Source organism: Jaculus jaculus, chromosome 13 (genome assembly GCF_020740685.1).
Source record: "Jaculus jaculus isolate mJacJac1 chromosome 13, mJacJac1.mat.Y.cur, whole genome shotgun sequence".
Taxonomy (NCBI): domain Eukaryota; kingdom Metazoa; phylum Chordata; class Mammalia; order Rodentia; family Dipodidae; genus Jaculus; species Jaculus jaculus.
In genome coordinates, this window is record NC_059114.1 from 4,475,244 (window position 1) to 4,495,275 (window position 20,032).

General features: G+C 47.3%; 1 protein-coding gene across 4 annotated transcripts in view; it reads left to right on the forward strand.

Moving 5' to 3' along the window:
- Positions 1-313: 313 nt before the first annotated feature.
- LOC101605572 (cytidine monophosphate-N-acetylneuraminic acid hydroxylase) overlaps positions 314-20,032 on the forward strand; it is a 79,132-nt gene continuing 59,413 nt past the window's right edge. For 3 of the 4 annotated variants that reach the window (XM_045132598.1, XM_045132597.1, XM_045132599.1), the window contains exons 1-5: positions 314-433; positions 648-851; positions 9,256-9,347; positions 13,788-13,897; positions 16,744-16,934. In XM_045132598.1, coding sequence (XP_044988533.1) covers positions 426-433; positions 648-851; positions 9,256-9,347; positions 13,788-13,897; positions 16,744-16,934 — 605 coding nt within the window. In that variant the 5' untranslated portion in view covers positions 314-425. Of the gene's footprint in view, positions 434-647; positions 852-9,255; positions 9,348-13,787; positions 13,898-16,743; positions 16,935-20,032 lie in introns of those variants that run through there. The other variant, XM_045132600.1, reaches the window with a different exon arrangement.

A 20,032-nucleotide genomic window follows, 5' to 3' on the forward strand; every position in this document is an offset into this window, starting at 1 on the left:
GAGAGAGAATTGGTGCCATGAGAGGGTTAATTTGTTAAATAGCTATCTGGTGAAAACACGGCATGAGAAAGGCAGTCTGCTGAGTGGTGAGGAGAGAAAACTCCAGAAGACAGAGTGCTTTCAAAGTGTCTGGTGCTGCCAACCCGCTCTCTGGGGCAGGGGCTGCGCAGTGACAGGCGGTGTCCCGGGAAGCTGTCGTGCTGGAGGGAGAGGCGGGCATGGCTCGTGGAGAAGGCTGGCCAGCCGCGGCTGGTGGAACAGAAGATAGGGCCAGGGCTTTTAAAAGAGGTGTGGTGCGGGGAGGAAGCGGTACCAGCGGAAATGTGAAGTGGGGTAAACACTCTCTCTCTAGGCATTGTAGGAAGAGCAGGGGCCGAGGCGTGGAGACAACTTGTGGTCCCTCAGACTCCGGGAGCTGGCAGGGGATGGACAGGCAAGTGGCCGAGAGCTTAGCTCTCCGGGCAGGAGGCAGGATTATTACCTACAGGGCATTTAAGGAGAGGGGAAGAGGGCACCACTGGGGAGTCACCAAGCCTGGGTTCTCGGTGGGAGGGCTTGACAACTCTTCGAGCAAAGGGGGGGTTTGGGCAATGATGAGCCCTTAACACCTAACCTGGTTGATGTTCCTTCCTCTTGCCCCTTCGTAGCGTGAAACAGACAACCGAGACCCTGCTGTGTTTGTCACCTGCCGAGGTTGCCAACCTCCAAGAAGGAACCAATTTTGTTCGAAATAAGACCACCGGCAAAAACTTTATCTTGTATAAGCAGAAGGGCCACTGGAAGGCGTGCAAGAATGTGTGCAAGCACCAAGGAGGCCTGTTCGTGAAAGACATGGAGGATTTACATGGAAGGTACCACGGTCCCTTTGCTTTATCACTGGTGGTCACGCTTGTGCCAGATCTGGCAGGAAATGTGCTCATCTAGAAATTTCAAATGATCCAATCAACACATGACTTCCTCTAGTAAAGTTTCTAAGTTTTACTCGTGCTTGTTTGGGACTTCTTCTGCCCCCCAAATTATATATTTCCATTGCTTATTTTCCTCTAAGAATGCGAACTTAGACAAGTATTTATAGCTTGACAATACTTAGCCTATCGATTATGTGTGCATAAGGATTTGGGCTGCATGGGTAGGACACTTATTTATCTAATATTATGTTCAGAGATGCAGCCTTCTAGAAGTTTTCTTCTCTTTGAGGGCTTGGAGAATCAGAGAGAGAGAGAGAGAAGAGAGTGAAGGGCAGAAGAAGGAAAGAAAGAGAGGGAGAGAGAGAAGGTAAGAGAGAGAGCTTTTTTTTTTTTTCAAGGTAGGGTCTCACTCTAGCCCAAGCTGACCTGGAGCTCACTATGCAGTCTCAGGGTGGCCTTGAACTCATGGCGGTCCTCCTGCCTCTGCCTCCCGAGTGCTGGGATTAGAGTCATGAGAAGGGGGAATTTGGGAGTGTGGAGAGGAAGTTTTATAATCCTTACTGGAAAGCAGGTGGAATTTTCCTGGCAGGCGAGCTGAGCTCACAGTATAAAAGTGGCAGAGCCCCCAGCTGTCCTTGTCACCAACAGTGGATTTTCTGATTGGGTCACAGAAGAACCGGTGCTTTTGCCAGCCCCTTGTCCCCAGATAGAGTGCCTCTCCGTGGGCAGCAGCAATGCCAGGGTAGGGTCGTTTTGCTCTCAAGAATGCTAAAGAGATGGCGGCCCTGCTCGTGGCGCCAGCGTGAGCTCCTGGGCGTGCTGTGTGCTCACGCTGGGGCCCGGGAAGGCTGTGCTCACTCCCACCCTCAAGACCCTCCTCAGCCTGGGTCCAGCTCTGTGGGCTGAGTCCTTGGGTGTTGGGCTCTTTTTTCTCTTACACTGTGTCATCAATCTTACTCTTCAAGTCATGTGGGAGCGCCTTGGGTCTAGGGCACCCAGAGGGAGCTGAGACGTTGTCTAGTTGCCTAAGAATTCTCTGATGTAAGTGTGCAGAAAACAATCCCCAAGTCTAGAATGTTCTCCCACCTGTATGCAGATTTGCTTCACTGCACATGTAATTTCATGGCCCAGCCCTGCGTATTATTATTAGATGTTGTTGATGCTGTTTTCGAGGTAGGGGTCTCACTGTAGCTCAGGCTGACCTGGAACTCACTCTGTAGCCCCGGGCTGGCCTCAGACTCATGGCAGTCCTCCTATCTCAGCCTCCTGAGTGTTGGGACTGAAGGTGGGTACCACCACACCCGGCTTATTATTACATTTTTGTAAACTTGATTTTTAAAAAAAAAATTTGCTTATTTTAATTTATTTATTTGAGAGCAACAGACAGAGAGAGAAAGGCAGATATATATAGAGAGAATGGGTGCACCAGAGCCTCCAGCCTCGGTAAACGAACTCCAGACTCATGCGCCCCCTCGTGCATCTAGCTAACATGGGTCCTGGGGAATCGAGCCTCGAATCAGGGTCCTTAGGCTTCACAAGCAAGCGCTTAACTGCCAAGCCACCTCTCCAGCCCCATATTATTAGATTTTTAAATGCCAGTGCTGGGTTACACCTGCAGCTTGAGCTAGAGCTGCCAAGTTGAAAGGGAAAAAAAAAAAAATCAATGAGATTCCAGTTTAGTTTGGGTCTGAGAAAGAGTGAGTATATTTGATTATGTATGTGTCCAGAGTCGCTCCCAAGGCATAGTTTAGCAGGCACAGCCACTCTGGGAGAAAGCCTGGGTAAAATGCTGATGGCTTGTTTGCTTCTGGCCAGCTCCTGAGCAGCCGGGGCATGGAAGCCTCACGCTGCCCGGTCTTGGGCCCATGTCTGCAGCATTCAGGGCCGAGGTAGTCTCTTCAGCCTATTCCACTCCGGAGACTGCATTTCCCCTCTTGTCTCCTCAGTGAGCCGTGGCGCAGCGCACACAGCTAACCACGTAGGGAGGCAAGGAAGCTCAGTGTCGGGCGCGTCCCTGCCTCCTGCTGCCCTCCTTGCCCCAGAAGCCTGCCCCACCGCTCCCCAGCCATGTAATACCTTTGAGCAACTCCACAGCCTTCTGGGACCTAGAGGATGAAAATATTACCTATCTAGCTTGTCAGGTTTCTGAGAGGATAAAAGAATGTCAAATATAAAACCAGGTCTGATTGCCAGGTGTTCGAAGCTAGCCTGGCTTTTAGATCAGCTGGGGTTACAGGGCGAGAGTTTGTCTCAAAACAAAACAAAACAACAACAACAAAACAACAATCAAATGAGTTAGGGAGATGGCTCAGTGGTTAAAGGCACTTGCTTGCAAAGCCTGCTGGCCCAGGCTTGAATCTTCAGTACCCATATAAAGCCAGATGCACAATGTGGTTCATAGGCAAGGCCCTGGTGCACCCATACACACTCTCCCTCTGCTCACATATAAATAAATAATTAAAAAAAAAAAAAACAGGCTGGGGAAGTGGCTTAGTGGTTAAGGTGTTTGCATGCAAAGCCAAAGGAAGCTGGTTCGACTCCCTAGGACCCACATAAGCCAGATGCACAAGGGGGCACATAAGTCTGGAGTTCGTTTGCAGTGGCTGATGGCTCTGGAGTGCCCATTCTCTTCCTCTCTCTCTCTCTCTCTCTCTCTTTCAAGTAAATAAATAAATCCATCAACTTAGAAAAAAAAACAAATAAACAAACGAAGAAATAAACACATAGCATAAGAGGGACCTCATCTAGTGGGTCTGTTAAACACCCAGGAAATGCACCCTGTTCTTACTACTACTGCTGTGAGCCCCTGGATTTCCTGTGTAGTTTGTGTGTAGTTTTCGCACTAAGCTCGCCCATCTAAACACAGCAAATGCTTTCCCACAGCACAGCCCTTTTCTCTTTCATGCACCGGCTTGGGGGTGGTGGAACTCAGTGTCCCCCGTGCAGGGGAGCCCGGCCCTGGAAGCTTGCTGCCTCTCCGTGTGCTGACCTGAGCTGGAGGGGGCTTGCTCACTCCCTCAGCTGCTGTACATGAGCTCCCCGCAGCCTCCTGCTGGAGGGAACTGCTCTTCTGGGATCCAGAGACTTGTTCACACCTTCCTGCATTCAGAGTTCTTCCCTGAACAAACCCAAAGCAACAAATCTTATAAGCTGTGGTTCTCCTTTTTTTTTTTTTTTTTTGAGGTACTCACTCTGGCTCAGGCTGACCTGGAATTCACTATGTTGTCTCAGAGTGGCCTTGAACTCTTGGTGATCCTCCTACCTCTGCCTCCCGAGTGCTGGGATTAAAGGCATGCGCCACCACACCCAGCTGGTTCTCATATTTTTAAAAAATATTTTTATTGAGCTGGAGAGATGTCTTAGTGGTTAAGGCACTTGCCTGCAAAGCCTAAGGACCCAGGTTTGTTTCTCCAGGTCCCACATAAGCCAGATGCACAATGTGTCTGGAGTTTGTTTGCACTGGCTAGAGGCTCTAGCGTGCTCATTCTCTCTTTCTCTGTCTCTCTCTTTCTCTTTCTCTCCCTCTCTGTCTCTAATAAATAAATAAAAATTTAAAAACTTTAAAAAAATTATTTGGGCTGGAGAGATGGCTTAGCAGTTAAGGAGCTTGCCTGTGAGGCCCAAGGACCTAAGTTCTGTTCCCCAGTACTCACAATAGTCAGATGTACAATGATGGCGCATGCATCTGGAATTTTTATGCAGTGAGTAGAGGCCCTGGCATACCTGTTCTCTCCGTCTCTCTCTCTCTCAAATAAATAAATAAAATAAATATCTACTTATTTGCAAACAGAGAGAGAAAGAGAGAGAGAGAGAGGGAGAGAATATGGGTATGCCAGGACCTCCTGCTGCTACAAACAAGCTCTAGATGTGGTGCCACTTTGTGCCTGTGGCATTAGGAGGGTCCTGGGGAATCGGACCCAGTTCTTTGCCAGCAAGCACTTGAGCCATCGCTCCAGCCCAGGCGCTCCCGTTTTTACATGTTTTCACAACTTCTGTGCGTGGTGCTTGCGTTCCCCTTTCGGGCCCAGGCCCTTGCTCCCCCACCTGACCGGACGCCACCCCACGACACTCGGTTGTGCCAGCTTTCCCCTCAAGGACCAGCGGACTCAATGGCTGCATCTGGAGTGTGGTAGGCTCATTTCTGAAAGGTTATTGGCTATGAGTTGTCGAGAAAGGAGGCGCCATGAAGGAAACGGTTCCTTCCTAAATCCAAGTGGGGAATGTTTTCTGTCTTACAGCTAAGAGCACAGTAAAAGTTTGGGATGTAATGAAGCTTAGAAACATCAGTATGATTCATTTATATGTTAAAATAGATGTCTTTGGACTGGAGAAATGGCTTAATGGTTAAGGCACTTGCCTGCAAAGATTAAAGACCTAGGCTCGATTTCCCAGAACCCATGTACACCAGATGCACATGGTGGCACATGCGTCTGGAGTTTGAAGTGGCTAGAGGCCCTTGTGTGCTCATTCTCTCTCTCTCTCTCTCTCTCAATAAATAACTAAAAATGCTTTTAGTTATTTATCTGATTTTTTTTTCAAGGCAAGGTCTCATTCCAGCCCAGGCTGACCTGGAACTCACTCTGTAGTCCCAGGCTGGTCTTGAACTCTCAATGATCCTTCTATCTCTACCTCCCAAGTGCTGGGATTAAAGGTGTGCACCACCACAACTGAGTTAAATTTTTGAAATATTTTTATTTATTTATTTATTGGCTTTTCAAGGTAGGGTCTCACTCTAGCCCAGATTGACCTGGAATTCACTATGGAGTCTCACGGTGGCCTTGAACTCACGGTGATCCTCCTACCTCTGCCTTCCAAGTGCTGGGATTAAAGATGTGCGCCACCACACCTGGCAATGTTTTTATTTAATTATTTAAGAGAGAGAATGAGGGCTGGAGAGATGGCTTAGCGGTTAAGGTGCAGGCCTGCGAGGCCTAAGGACCCAGGTTCGATTCTCCAGGCCCCATGTAAGCCAGATGCACATGGTGGCACATGCATCTGGAGTTCTTTTGCAGTGGCTGGAGGCCCTGACATGCTCATTCTCTCTCTCTCTTTCTCTAATAAATAAATAAAAATAAAATCTTAAAAAAAAAAGGAGAGAGAGAAAGAAAGAATGGGTGCACCAGGGCCATCATCCACTGCAAATGAACTCCAGATATGCGCCACCTTGTCATCTGACTTATGTGGGCCCTGAAGAATTGAACCTGGGTTCCTTGGCTTTGCAGGCAAGTACCTTAACTGTTAAGCCATCTCTCCAATCCTGTTTTGTTTTGTTTTGTTTTTTTTCCCTAAGGTAGAGTCTCACTCTAGCCCAGGCTGACCTGGAATTTACTCTGTAGTCTCAGTGCAGCCTCAAGTTCACGGTGATCCTCCTGCCTCTCCTGCTTCTGCTTTCGTTTTTTAAATTTGGTATTTCTGGCTTGAGATATTTTTGGGTTAAATTTCCTCAGAAACACATCCAATATAAACAAAATAAAAGAAGAAGTTTTGGTACCCTGCCCCCAGTCATACTCCCGTACCCCGAACGCTGGCAAACTTCATTTTCTAGGGGAGAGAAAATTAGAGGCAGGTGTGGTAGGTCACACCTGGAATACCCTTACTTGGGAGGCGAGACAGGAGGACTGCCATTGCTGTCAGTTTAAAGCCAGATTGAGCCACAAAGTAAGATCCTGACTTCTGAACAAAAAAATAAGCCAACAACAAAACTGAGCCGGGTGTGGGGGTCACCTGTCATCTCAGCACTTGATAGCTGGAGGTAATAGGCTCAGGAGTTCAAGGTCATCTTCACCTACATAGAGAGTTCAAGGACAGCCCAGATGACATGAGACCCTGTCTCTAAAAAAGAAAGAACAAGGGAGGAAGTGCATAGCAGGGCGTGGTGGCCGATGCCTATGGTCCCAGCACTTGGGAGGCAGAGGTAGGTGGATTGCTGTTGAGTTCAAGGCTAGTCTGGCTACAGAGTGAATTCTGGGTCAGTCTGAGCAAGAGTGAGACCCTGCCTCATGGGGGAAAAAAAAGTGTGAGAGAGAAAGAGTCAGGAAAGAAGGAAGGGAGGAAGGGCAGAAGGAAGGAAGGGAGGGAGGAAAGAGCATTTCACATGCTGGAGAGATGGCTTAGTAGTTGAGGCACCTGCCTGTGAAACCTAAGGATCCATGTTTATTTAACTTGTCGGATTCCACATAAGCCAGACACACAAGGGGATGCATGTGCAAGGTCACACATATGCACAAAGTGGCACACACGTCTGGAGTTCAATTACAGTGGCTGGAGGCCCTGGCACACCAATTCTCTCTCTCTCTCTCATAAAAAAAAAGCATTTCAAGCAAATGGCAAAGAGCTTGCCTTATTTCTTTAGAATGTCTTTCTAGAAAACAGCATGGCTGCTGTTTGATTCTCATTCTGAAATAGTTTCTTTAACAAATAGAAATACAGGGCAGTTCATTGAATACTCAGTGGGTAACACATTTTCAACACGTGTTGTGAGCACTGTATGAAACATACTTTTTAAAACACTTGTTTTTCTCTGATGGTCATATATGCCTCAGCATGCTGTATGTAATATGGTAATGGTTATCTGAAATCTTAAATTGTTAGAAAATCTTTTAGAAATATGAAACTGGATAAACATTAAAGGTGCAGGGTTCTAAAGTGGTTATAAATCCCATTTATAAATTTTTTAAAAAATATTTTTGCTTGGGGCTGGAGAGATGGCTTAGCGGTTAAGCGCTTGCCTGTGAAGCCTAAGAACCCCGGTTCAAGGCTCGATTCCCCAGGACCCACGTTAGCCAGATACACAAGGGGGCGCACGTGTCTGGAGTTCGTTTGCAGTGGCTGGAAGCCCTGGCACGCCCATTCTCTCTATCTATCTGCCTCTTTCTCTCTCTGTCTGTCACTCTCAAATAAATAAATAAATAAAAATAAAACAAAAAAATATTTGTTAGAAAGAAGCAGAGAGAGAGAAAGAGAGAGAGAGAGAGAATGGGCACGCCAAGGCCTCCAGCCACTGAAAACAAACTCCAGATGCATGTGCCATGTTGTGCATCTGGCTTACATAGATACTGGGGAATTGAACCTGGGCTCTTAAGGCTTCACAGGCAAGCACCTTAACCAGTAAGCCCATAAGCCACTTTTGAGGCAGGGTCTCACTGCAGCCCAGGCTGAGCTGGAACTCACTGTATAGTCCCAGGTTGATCTCAGACTCACACCAATCCTCCCATCTTTGCCTCCGGATGGCTGGGATTAAAGGTGTGTGCCACCACACCAGGCATAAATTACTTTAAAAAATATTTATTTATTTATCTGAAAGAGAGAAGGAATGGGTATGGACAGAATCTCCTGCTGCTGCAACAAACTCCAGACACATGTGCCACTTTTTGCATTGGCTTTACATGCAGAATTAAACCCAGGCCAGCAGGCTTTACAAGCAAATGCCTTTAGCCACTGAGCCACTTTCCAGTCCCCTTTAAACAATTTTTAACTTCTTTTTAAAATTTAATTTAATTTATTTGAGAGACAGACAGAGAGAGAGAGAGAGAGAGAGAATAGGCATGCCAGGGCCTTCAACACAATGTTGCACACGAACTCCACATGCACGTGCAACCTTGTGCATCTGGCTTACATGGCTCCTGCAGAATCGGATCTGGGTCCTTTGACTTTGCAGGCAAACACCTTAACCGCTAAGCCATTCTTCCAGTCCTTAAATAAATTTTTATACTACATTCCTTTTTATATGACATTCCTTTCTTGTCCCCTTTCACTTTTATTATTCATTATTTATTTTTACTTTTTAGCTAGGATCTCACTCTAGCTTAGGAAGACCTGAAACTCACTCTGTAGCTCCAGGCTGGCCTTGAACTCACAGTGCTCTTCTGACCTTAGCCACCCAAGTGCTGGGATTAAAGGGGTGCCCCGCCACGCCTGGCCAAGGGTGCCAGTTTCATGTAGCTTATGTGCAGAGAGGTCTGGAAGAACTCAGCCGCTTTGCTTGTGGTCAGCTTGCTCATCTCCATTCAGTGACTGCTCGCCGCAGGCCATCCCCGCTCTCCGCCTCCCACAGCCTTGGGAGTGGCTGACCCTGGCTTCCCAGGGGCCTGTGTCTTCTGAACACAGCTGGGCAGCCCCTGCTGGTCCCAAGCACGTGCGGAACACAAACGGTAGCTTCAAATTAAAGCCATCGAGGGATGATGGATCTATGTTTCCTTGGCAACCTGGGTCTTAGCTATTAGTAGATTTCCTTGCTATGTTATGTTGAGTTCATTCAGTTTCATTGTCACATGATGCGGTCTGCTTCATTCAAGCTCAGCTTTTATTTTCATCCCTTTATACGGCTAAGTATTCTTCACTCCTCCAGGTCTGTGAAGTGCACAAAACACAACTGGAAGCTGGATGTGAGCTCCATGAAGTACATCAACCCTCCAGACAGCTTCTGTCAAGATGAGCTGGGTAAATTCTGTTTCAAAAAAAAATTATTATTTATTTATTTACTTAAGGCAGAGAAGGGGAGAGAAAGAGAGAGTGTGAGAATGGGCACACCCACGCCTCTAGCCACTGCAAATGAACTCCAGATGCATGTGCCACCATGTGCATCTGGCTTATATAGGACCTGGAGAATCGAACCTGGGTCCTTAGGCTTCGTAGGCAAGTGTCTTTACCACTAAGCCATTTCTCCAGCCTAGCTGAGTAAATTCTGATGAGCATTGATTGAGGTACTGTGTCCCTGCTGAGACTGGGACCTTCTTCCTGTCCTGTTTCTTTCTATCTCCTATCTATCTATCTCCTATCTATCTATCTATCTATCTATCTATCTATCTATCTATCTATCTATCTATCTAGCATACCTATCTATTTATCTGCAAGCACAGTGAGAGAGAGAGAGAAAAAATGGGCATGCATGGCAGAGCCTTTTTCTACTGCAAACTAATTCCAGACACATGCACTACTTTGTGGATTTGGCTTTTCTTAGGTACTGGGAAAATGAACCTGGTCCAGCAGGCTATGCAAGCAAGTGCCTTTAAACCACTGAGTCTGCCCCTGTCTTAATACATTTTATTTATTTACTTATTAGAAGGGAGAGACTGAGAGAGGAGGTGGAGAGAGAATGCACACGCCAGGGGCTCTTGCCACTTCAGACATATGCACCGCTTTGTGCATCTGACTTTTCATGGGTACTGGGGACTTGAACCCAGGCCACCAGGCTTTGCATGCAAGCCCCTTTAATTGCGGAGCCATCTCTCTAGCTCCTTGTCCTTTTCTTCTTTCCAATCTCACTTGAACTGTTGGATACATTCTGAGTTTAAATTGTACGATTGCTATGTAAGTTGTACATCACCATGCACTGCAGATTTCTCCCTCTCTCACTCTTTTAAATTTTAACTTTTTAATAGCAACCTCCACACCCCTGGAGCTTTGGTATTTCCCACATGTGCCCCCCCCCCAGCCACTCTTATCTGTGTTCCCACCAATATTGTACCAAGCAGATGTTGGCACTCTGCCCTGGGAACCATAGAACTGGAAACCAAATGTCTCTTTCTGATATAATATAATAAATATAGAATATAATATATTCAAGTGTTTTATTTTAATCATGGCTTTATATATACATGAAAATATATAATTATGTATTATAACAACTATCAAGGTGTTACAGAGACACAAAATGTGGTAGCTGTGCCCTAGAGCGTGTGGGTGTGGCAGGCATGTTCGTGCATCTCGTAGACTGGGCAAAAAGATCCAGCAAGGAGAGGGCAGGGCAGGAGGGCACTGTTCACGTGCCTGCATCACCCACAGCTCATCATAGTAGTTGAGAAGAAGCTGGCGCCGAGAACAGCCTCCCCAAATGCCAAGGGAAGAAAACACGTCTTGGGGGAGGCGGTGGGTCACTGTGCCATGCGCTGCTGAGACTCTGAGGAAGATGACACTGGAGATGCGACTGGATTTGTCACACAAAGGGCTCTTTGGTCCTCGTAGGAGCCGTGTTAGTGACACAGATGCTCCAGTGAGAAAAGAGCAGGCGGTGGAGCCAAACCGGGCGTCAAGGGGGCTGACCGCTGGAGGGTTAGAGAGACGGGCACATAGTCAAGGGGGGTCGAGGAAGGGCGTATCGCCCTACCTCCGCTTCCTGACTGAGTCACCACTGCTGGCTTCCTCCATGCCTTTTGAGAGATAATTTTGGTTATTTATTTGAGCGGGGGGGGGGGGGGACGGGACAGAAGAGGTGCACCAAGGCCTTTTGCTGCTGCAAACAAACTCCATATGAATGTGCCACTTTGTGCATCTGGCTTTATGTAGGTCCTCGAGAATCAAACCTGGGCGAGCAGGCTTTATTAGCAAGCACCTTTAACTACTGGGCCATCTCCCTAGCCTCTCCCAGATGTCTTTTAATTAAAAAAAAATCTATTTATTTGCAAGCAGAGAAGAGAAAAAGAGAAAGAGAATATGCTAGGGTCTCCAGCCACTGCAAATGAACTCCAGATGCATACACCACTGTGTGCATCTGGCATGTGTGGGTTCTGGGGAATGGAACCTAGGTCACTGGGCTGTGCAGGCAAGCACCTTAACCACTGAACCATCTCTCCAGTCACCCCCCCCCCCCGACCCTGACACACACACCGGATGGCTTTTAAAAGAAAAGTACCCCACACGGGCATTCTCTGTGTACTCTAAAAACAAAGGTGTCACTTACTGAGATGTGATCCTTTACCATTTAACCCGAGGCGATAGAAATACTATGGGAAGAGTTGCCAGTTCCTCTAAGTACAAGTTCATGACTTCCCTCCGCCTTTCCAAAGGGGCTCAGCTAGAGTGGCTGGGAGAATGTCAGGAACTCTGGTGGTTTTCCCCAGGAAATTTCACTGGGGTTTGTTGACTTAGCCCAGGGAGTGTGCACACTGTGTTGTGAAAGAACCCGATATTTGTTCTCTACTGTTTGAGTTAGATTTGTCATAAAAATGACAATCGAGTTTTCATACATAAACACCTTGCGTGTGCATAAATGACAATGGACTGTCAGCCTTCAGTCACAGATAGCTCAGTCACCTGTAGCTGCTTAGGGCTCATGTGAGAACCCCTAAATGAATTGGGCAAGACCTATACTGAGAGCATATGCCAAAGGGATCAAGGGTGAAGAGAACGGGCCTTGCAGCCCAGCTTCTAATGCGGGCTCCGTGGTGCTGGGGAGGGGAGAGACTACCTGGTCTCTTTCTGCTTTCCTTTCATTTCCTGAAATGGAAAGTGGATGGGAATATTGTTAGGGGCCATCTTACTGGGTTGCTACAAAAAAAAAAAAAAAAAAAAAAAAAAACTTTTTTCAAAGTTAGCACCTAAATTTTCGGCACCCAATACACAGAGCATAATGACGCGTGTGGAAATGCATGTCTCTAGCTATCTACACCTGTCGCTTGCAGCCCTGGGCTCAGGGGACAGAGCTACAAGAGCCAAAAGGGATTTCCCTCCCAGCAGAAAGCTTTGCCAACTGGAAAATGGGGTAATAGTGGAACTGGTGCAGAGGGCTGGCAAGTCTGCCAGGGCAAGATGAAGGGTCAGGCCAGAAGTGGCAGCCGGATCAGTGTGAGGTGGGGCAGCGATGGGCTCCTCTTGAAACCAAGCTCAATTTCAGAAATACCATGAGGAACGAGGGCAGATGTTTGGAAAAGTTTCCTTTCAGTGCAGTGTTACCAATGCTAAAAGAATTTCACACCACACATGCCAAGGAAGAGGAGGGTGGGGAAGCATCCATCCACCTAGGGACAATTGTCATCAACTATGACCATTTGGTTTTGTTATCATCCTAAAAATAATACATGGCCATAGTTAGAAAGCTAGAAATCAAAATGTAGAAAAAAAGCATAGAAGACTCTTACCACTTTGAGCATTTGGTTTTATGTAGGCACTAGGGAATTGAGCTGAGCCATCCAAAAAAAGAAAAAAATCACTCCTCACCCCCCTTTTCTCCTCAACCCCTGTCGACCCCTGAACCACTCTGTCTTTATGGACTTTTCTTTTCTGGATCGATCGTAGACTTGCTGTGATCTACCTTGTAGCCTTTTGTGTGTGGTTTCTTTCACTTACTATAATTTGTTTTTTTGAGTTTCATTCAGCCTGCATCGTTCTTTATTCCATTTTAAATACATACTTATTTATTTGATAGAGAGGCGTTGAGAGAGAGGATAGGTGTGCCACGGCCTCTAGCCACTGCAAGCAAACTCCAGATGCCTGCGCCACTATGTGCACCTGGATTACATGGGTTCTGGGGAATCAAGCCTGGGTCCTTAGGTTTCGTGGCCAGGTGCCTTAACCGCTGAGCCATCTTTCCAGCCTTATTTAACTTTTTTAAATGGGTGAATAATATACTTCATATTGTAAATCTAGGACTCAGATTAGCAGAGGCTGAGACAGGAGAATTGCAGCAAGTTTGAGGCAAGCACCAGGCCATCCGGGGCTCACAAGACCCTGAGCCACAGAGCTGGCACTGGAGCCTGGGCTGGAAGACCCATCACCTTTGCCCTTGATTGCCTTGCACAGGCTTTTTAAAATTAATTTTTTATTGACAACTCCCATAATTGTAAACAATATCCCATGGCAACCCCCTCCCTCTCCCCACTTTCCCCTTTGAAACTCTACTCTCCATCATATCCCCTCCCTCTCTCAGTCTCTTGTATTTTGATATCATGATCTTTTCCTCCTATTATGATGGTCTTGTGTAGGTAAGCATAGACTTTTCAGTACAAGACCCTGTCTCAAAGAAAACAGAACACCTTGTGTGGAGGTGTACAGACTTTTGATTTGATTTTCCTTTGACTCTTTTGACAGTCTTTGTTCTTGGAGTTCGCGTTTCGGTGTCAGGTAACACTATTCATTACTAACCCAGATTCCCTTCGGTCCTAGTTGTTGAAATGGATGAAGAGAATGGACTTCGACTTCTAGAGCTGAACCCTCCTAACCCTTGGGACTCAGAGCCCAGGACTCCTGACGATTTGGCTTTTGGGGAAGTGCAGGTGAGGGAGCATTCAAATTCTAACAGTATTTGCAACAAACCGCGATGTCACTTCCACATATGTTTGCATATATTCACATACACATCAAAATAATACAAAATGAGCCGGGTGTGGTGTCTCACTCCTTTAATCCCAGCACTCGGGAGGCAGAGGTAGGAGGATGTTGCACTCCGGTTCACATTGCTGGTAGAAATCACCCAACCAAGAGCAGCTTCTGGGAAAAAGAGATTTATTTTGGCTTACAGGCTTGAGGGGAAGCTCCACGATGGCAGGGGAAAATGATGGCATGAGCAGAGGGTGGACATCACCCCCTGGCCAACAGAAGGTGGACCACAGCAACAGGAGGGTGTGCCAAACACTGGCATGGGGAAACTGGCTATAAAGACCATAAGCCCGCCCCCAACAATACACTCCCTCCAGGAGGCATTAATTCCCAAATATCCATCAGCTGGGAACCTAGCATTCAGAACACCTAAGTTTATGGGGGACACCTGAATCAAACCACCACAGAGGATCTCCATGAGTTTGAGGACAGTCTGAGACTACATAGTGAATTCCAGGTCAGCCTGGGCCAGAGCAAGACCCTACCTCGAAAAACCAAAATAATAATAATAATAACACAAAGTTTTCGTGGGGATTCTAATGTAGAATCACACAAAACTCTTAGAGGAAGCTCTCACATTATTCCTAGTACCCAATCACTGTCAGAGAGGACGGAGAATTAGTCTGTGTCTTGATGCTGCAGCATAGTTCCCAAGCCTGCCTATCTCTGGTGAGGGTTCAGGGTGGACAGGGTCACGGCAGCAGGAGTGTTCAAGGGAAGTGTTGATGGCTGGAAAGACAGCTTAGCAGTGAAGGCACCTAAGGACCTAGGTTTGACTCCTCAGAACCCACGTAAGCCAGATGCACAAGATGGCACATGCATCTGGAGTGTGTTTGCAGTGGCTAGAGGCCCTGGCATGCCCATTCTTTCTCTGTCTCTCTCTCTCTGTCTGTTTCTCTCTTACTCTTATAAATACATTAAAAAGGATAGAAAAGAAAGTGTCAAGTTGCTCAAGCAAAAGGATGTGTCAGGAGGGGCGCCAGGCTCCCTCACAAACAGGCGTTCTTGAAAGAAGTAGTTTGATCCTGCAAGAATTCTTCCGAAACTGCTGCCGCCGGCGACTTAATTACCTCGCACTAGGCTGTGACTCTGAAAGGCCACCGCCCCTCAACCCGCACACTGGGCTCCATGCTTCCAGCACACGAACCCAAAGTAGATAAAATAACAAGTTGTACAATTCTACACTTTGACCTTGGAGCTTTTATAAATCTTCTCATACGCCATGTTCCTAGCTTTACGATTCTTCCCTCCAAAGGAAATAGTTTAATGGTTTGGGTAAAACAAATAAAAATATATCTTTCTGTGTATCTGAGAAGTTTGTATGCATGTGGCACTTGCTTTTTTTTCTTTTTTTTCTTGAGGTAGGGTCTCACTCTAGCCCAGGCTGATCTGAAACTCACTCTGTAGTCCCAGGCTAACCCTGAACTGAAGGCGATCTTCCTACCTCTGCCTCTGAGCGCTAGGATTAAAGGTGTGCACCACCATGCCCCGTGATAGCTGCTGTTTTAGGAAGACAAATGGGAATTCACTCAGTGATATAAATAAAAACTAATTTGATTCCTGGCCTCACTCTGCCTGCTGGTTCCCTTTCCCCACTGGAGTTTTGGCTTCTGTGTCTTTGTTTATACACAGTATTCTTTTCATTTTCTTTTTTGAGGTAGGGTCTCACTCTAGCCTAGGCTGACCTGGAATTCACTATGTAGTCTCAGGCTGGCCTCGAACTCACGGCGATCCTCCTACCTCTGCGTCCCGTGTGCTGGGATCAAAGGCGGGCGCCACCATGACTGACACAGATTCTTTTTCTGTGGATGTGCCAGGCCAAAGGCGGCAAGGCGGGGGGAGTGGGTTTGGAATTCTCCCACCTGGGTCTGTTTATCACTGTTGGGGGCCATTCTTGGAGGCCCTTGGCATCCTTAGGAGCTAAGGGGGCACACAAGCCAAATTAGCTGTGTTATCAGTGGGCCCTGTCTGCCTGGCAGAGCCAACCAGCGAGTCACCAGGGATGCCCAGGCTCTCTCTTCACAGCCATGCAGAACGCTCCACCCCAGGGTTTGCCAGCTCACCTCGAACTGCTCGGCCTCGTTGTCCGGGCTGCGGACTCCTCATTGTTCTGCAGGCTAGGCCATACGCAAGCGTCTAGCCAGTCACTCAAGTAGAGTCAAACCAGTCTCAGCCCATCAGTCTGACAGCTCGACCGTGAACCCTGGATTCTGACAAGGTCACCAGTCTGTGCTGGGTGGGAGTCACATTTTGTTTAAGGCTGCATTAAGTTGTACCTGAGCTGAAAATGTTGCCTGGGGCTGGAGAGATGGCTTAGTGGTTAAGGCATTTGCCTGCAAAGCCAGAGGACCCAGGTTCGATTCCCCAGGACCCACATAAGCCAGATGCACAAGGTGATGCAGGCATCTGGAATTTGTTTGCAGTAAATGGAATTCCTGGCATGCCCATTCTCTCTGTGGGTCCCTCCATCATCCTCTCCCAGGTTCTTCCTCTCTCTCTCTCTCATAAATAAATAAGTTGTTTGTTTGTTTGTTTGTTTTTAAAAAAAAGGTGTTGCCTGGCCCGGCTTAGGAACGAAGTTGTCCACTTGACTTGTCGGCAAAGCAGATCAAACCTAAGTGTTGCTCACCAGCCTGTCCTTTCAGGACTCTCGTTCATATGCCCGGGTGGACCTCAAAAGCAGATATGTGTCATCGTTGCTTTCCAGGAACGTTTCTTAGGACTCTTGACTCTCCCCGCACAGATAACGTATCTCACGCATGCCTGCATGGACCTCAAGCTGGGAGACAAGAGGATGGTGTTTGATCCTTGGCTAATTGGACCTGCGTTTGCTCGGGGCTGGTGGCTGCTCCACGAACCTCCATGTGACTGGCTGGAGAGGCTGTGCCGGGCAGACCTCATTTACATCAGTCACATGCACTCAGACCACCTGAGGTAAGGAGTCCTGAGCCCCGCTGAGCCTGAGCCTGTGTTGCTTTGATTCTGAGCTGGGGGCAGGAGACTGTGATGTGGCCCAGGCTGGCCTGCAGCTCCATATGTCATGGAAGGTGAACTTGAACCCCTGAGTCTTCAACCTCCACCTCCAAGCACTGGCCTTGTGAAAACACCACCGCAGCTAGCTGACAAGTGCGGTTCAAGATGATGATAAGTCAGCACTGGGAGGCAGAGGTAGGAGGATTGCCGCGAGTTCGAGGCCACCCTGAGACTCCATAGTGAATTCCAGGTCAGCCTGGACCAGAGTGAAACCCTACCTCAAAAAAAAACCTAAAAAAAAAAAAAGATGATGATAAGACCAGTAATAAAAATAAAACTCCGTGTTGACATAACTCCTTGAATTTTAAAAGCACTTCCCCACCCTCAGGCTTGAGGAAGGCGCCATCCTGGGAAGGAGGGTGGCCAGGAACCACCTCAGGGCCTTTGCACTCCTAGGCTAAGGGTCATCTGAATCCACCTTCCTTAGTTCAAAACTTATGGCAGAATCAGCATATCATTTTTTAAAAGTATTTTCACTGGACTGAAGAGATGGCTTAGCGGTAAAGGCGCTTGTGTGTGAAGCCTTAGGACCAGGTTCGACTCACCAGCACCCACATAAGCCAGACACACTCTCTCATATAAAAAATTTTTTTGAAAAATTTCATTTATTTTCAGGCAAAGAGAGAAACAGAGAGAGAGAGAGACACTAGCTACTACAAAAGGACTTCACATGCATGCACAGTGCATCTGGCTTTACATGGCGACTAGGGAATTGAACCTGGGTCAATGGTTTGTGCAGCCAAGCACCTTAACTGCTGAGCCATCTCCCCAGCCCAGCTAGTCACTTTTGTAAAGGGCCAATGACACCTGGCATGGTGGTGCAGGCCTGTAACATCAGCCCCAGGGAATCAAAGGCAGGAGGACCGTGAATTCGGGGCCAGCCTGAGCTACGACAGCGAGACCTGGCTTCAAAATGAATAAACAAGCAAACTGTTACGAAAGACCAGTTGAACCCTCTGGGCTTTGCAGGCCACAGAACCAGGGTGACATCTAATTCAACGTTGCTACACAAGGCAGCCATGTATCATAATATCGTCACCCTTCCTGTACCTTGTAAAGTTGCGTAAAAGAAAGGCACATGTCATTTCATCCGAAGAATGCCTCTGCCCGGCACTGCACAAAGCCCGAGGTTCCGCTCCCAGCACCACCTGTAACTGGGTGTGGCAGTGCACACCTGACTTCCCAGCAGCACCCGGGAGGTAGAGGCAGGAGGATCAGGAAGTTCAAGGTCATCCTTAGCTATGTAGCGAGTTCCAGGGTAGCCTAAACTACATGAGACCCTGTTAAAAAACAGCAACAACAACAAAAACATTATTTCTGATGTGTGTTGGGTAAGAGTGATAAAATAACAGCTTAAAAAATACATTAAATCTCAAAAAAGAAAAAGAAAAAAGGAAGGCAAGGAACAGAGAAAGTTTGTTTCCTACCCTTTGCCAATTGCTTCTTTTTTTTTTTTTTTTGAGGTAGGGTTTTGCTCTAGCCCTGGTTGCCCTGGAATTCACTATGAAGTCTCAGGGTGGTCTTGAACTCATGGCAATCCTCTGCCTCCTGAGTGCTGGGATTAAAGGTGGGGCCACACGCTGGGCTCTTATTCTTTTTTTTTTGAGACAGGGTCTTGCTGTGTACCCCAGGTTGGTCTGGAACTTGCAAATCTGCCTCAGCTTTCCAAGTGCTGGGATGACAAGCGTGTGTCACCACACCTTGCTACCAACACTGTGCTGTTCTCAATTTACTGTCTCAATTCTCCTCGGCTGTGAAGCCACAGCAGCATGGTTCTAATAACCTCACGCCACTTCCCCAACCCAGGCCGCCCAGCCGGAGCCGGAGTGCAGAACTTGCACGTGAGAGAGCACACATCCGGTTTATGTTTTGTAGTTATCAGAAGGGAGAGGGTCATCTTCCCCATTCCTGTGCTTACTGGCAAGACCACAGTTTTAAGTTGTTCAGAAGTTTCTATCTTTCTTTCCAGGCTACCTATCAACATAATCCATAAGCTCCCCCAGTCACATAGCAAACCCACAGTGTCCGGTGCCAACATCACTTCTTCCTTTTGAGATCCTGCATGGCAGAGTTTGCATGTGCCACATGCTCAGGCAGACATACCCTTGGCTAAAGATATTATGTCGTTTATTGGTTAGCTGGCCCCTGGATTTTCCGCTCTAGAGGATATGGGAACTGTAAGGTGTGGATATGCTTCTTTTATTGACTTTTTTTTTTTTTTTTAAGAATAGGCCTTTAAAAAAAAAAAAGAATAGGCCTTTTAATTTTTAAAAATTTTTTTGTTTATTTTTATTTATTTATTTGAGAGCGACAGACAAAGAAAGAGGCAGAAAGAGAGAGAGAGGCGCGCCAGGGCTTCCAGCCTCTGCAAACGAACTCCAGACGCGTGCGCCCCCTTGTGCATCTGGCTAACGTGGTCCTGGGGAATCGACCCTCAAATTGGGGTCCTGAGCTTCACAGGCAAGCGCTTAACTGCTAAGCCATCTCTCCAGCCCTATTGACAATTTTATACGTGTATATGATGTGTTTTGATCATAATCCCCTCCCATTACCCTCTCTTATCTCCTGTCCCCGTCACGGAGCCCCTTCTCTTCCCAGCTAGTCCCTCCTCTGCTTTAGTCCTTCATTGTCTTTTTCTAAATTTAATTTATTTATTTGAGAGAGAAAGAGACAGAGAGAGGCAGGGGAGGGGGAGAGAATGGGTGTGCCAGGGCCTCTAGCCACCGCCCACAAACTCTAGACACATGCACCCCCTTGTACATCTGGTTTATGTGGGTCCTGAGGAATCGAACCTTGATCCTTAGGCTTCACAGACAAATGCCTTAACTGCTAAGTCATCTCTCTAGCCCCACAGTTTGTTTTTTTTGTGTGTGTGTGTGTTTTTAAGTGTGTGTGTGGGAGTCTGGAGAGATGGCTTAGCGGGTAAGGCACTTGCCTGCAAAGCTTAAGGATCCAGGTTCAATTCCAGTCACATTAACTCCCTATACGTCCTCCAGGTG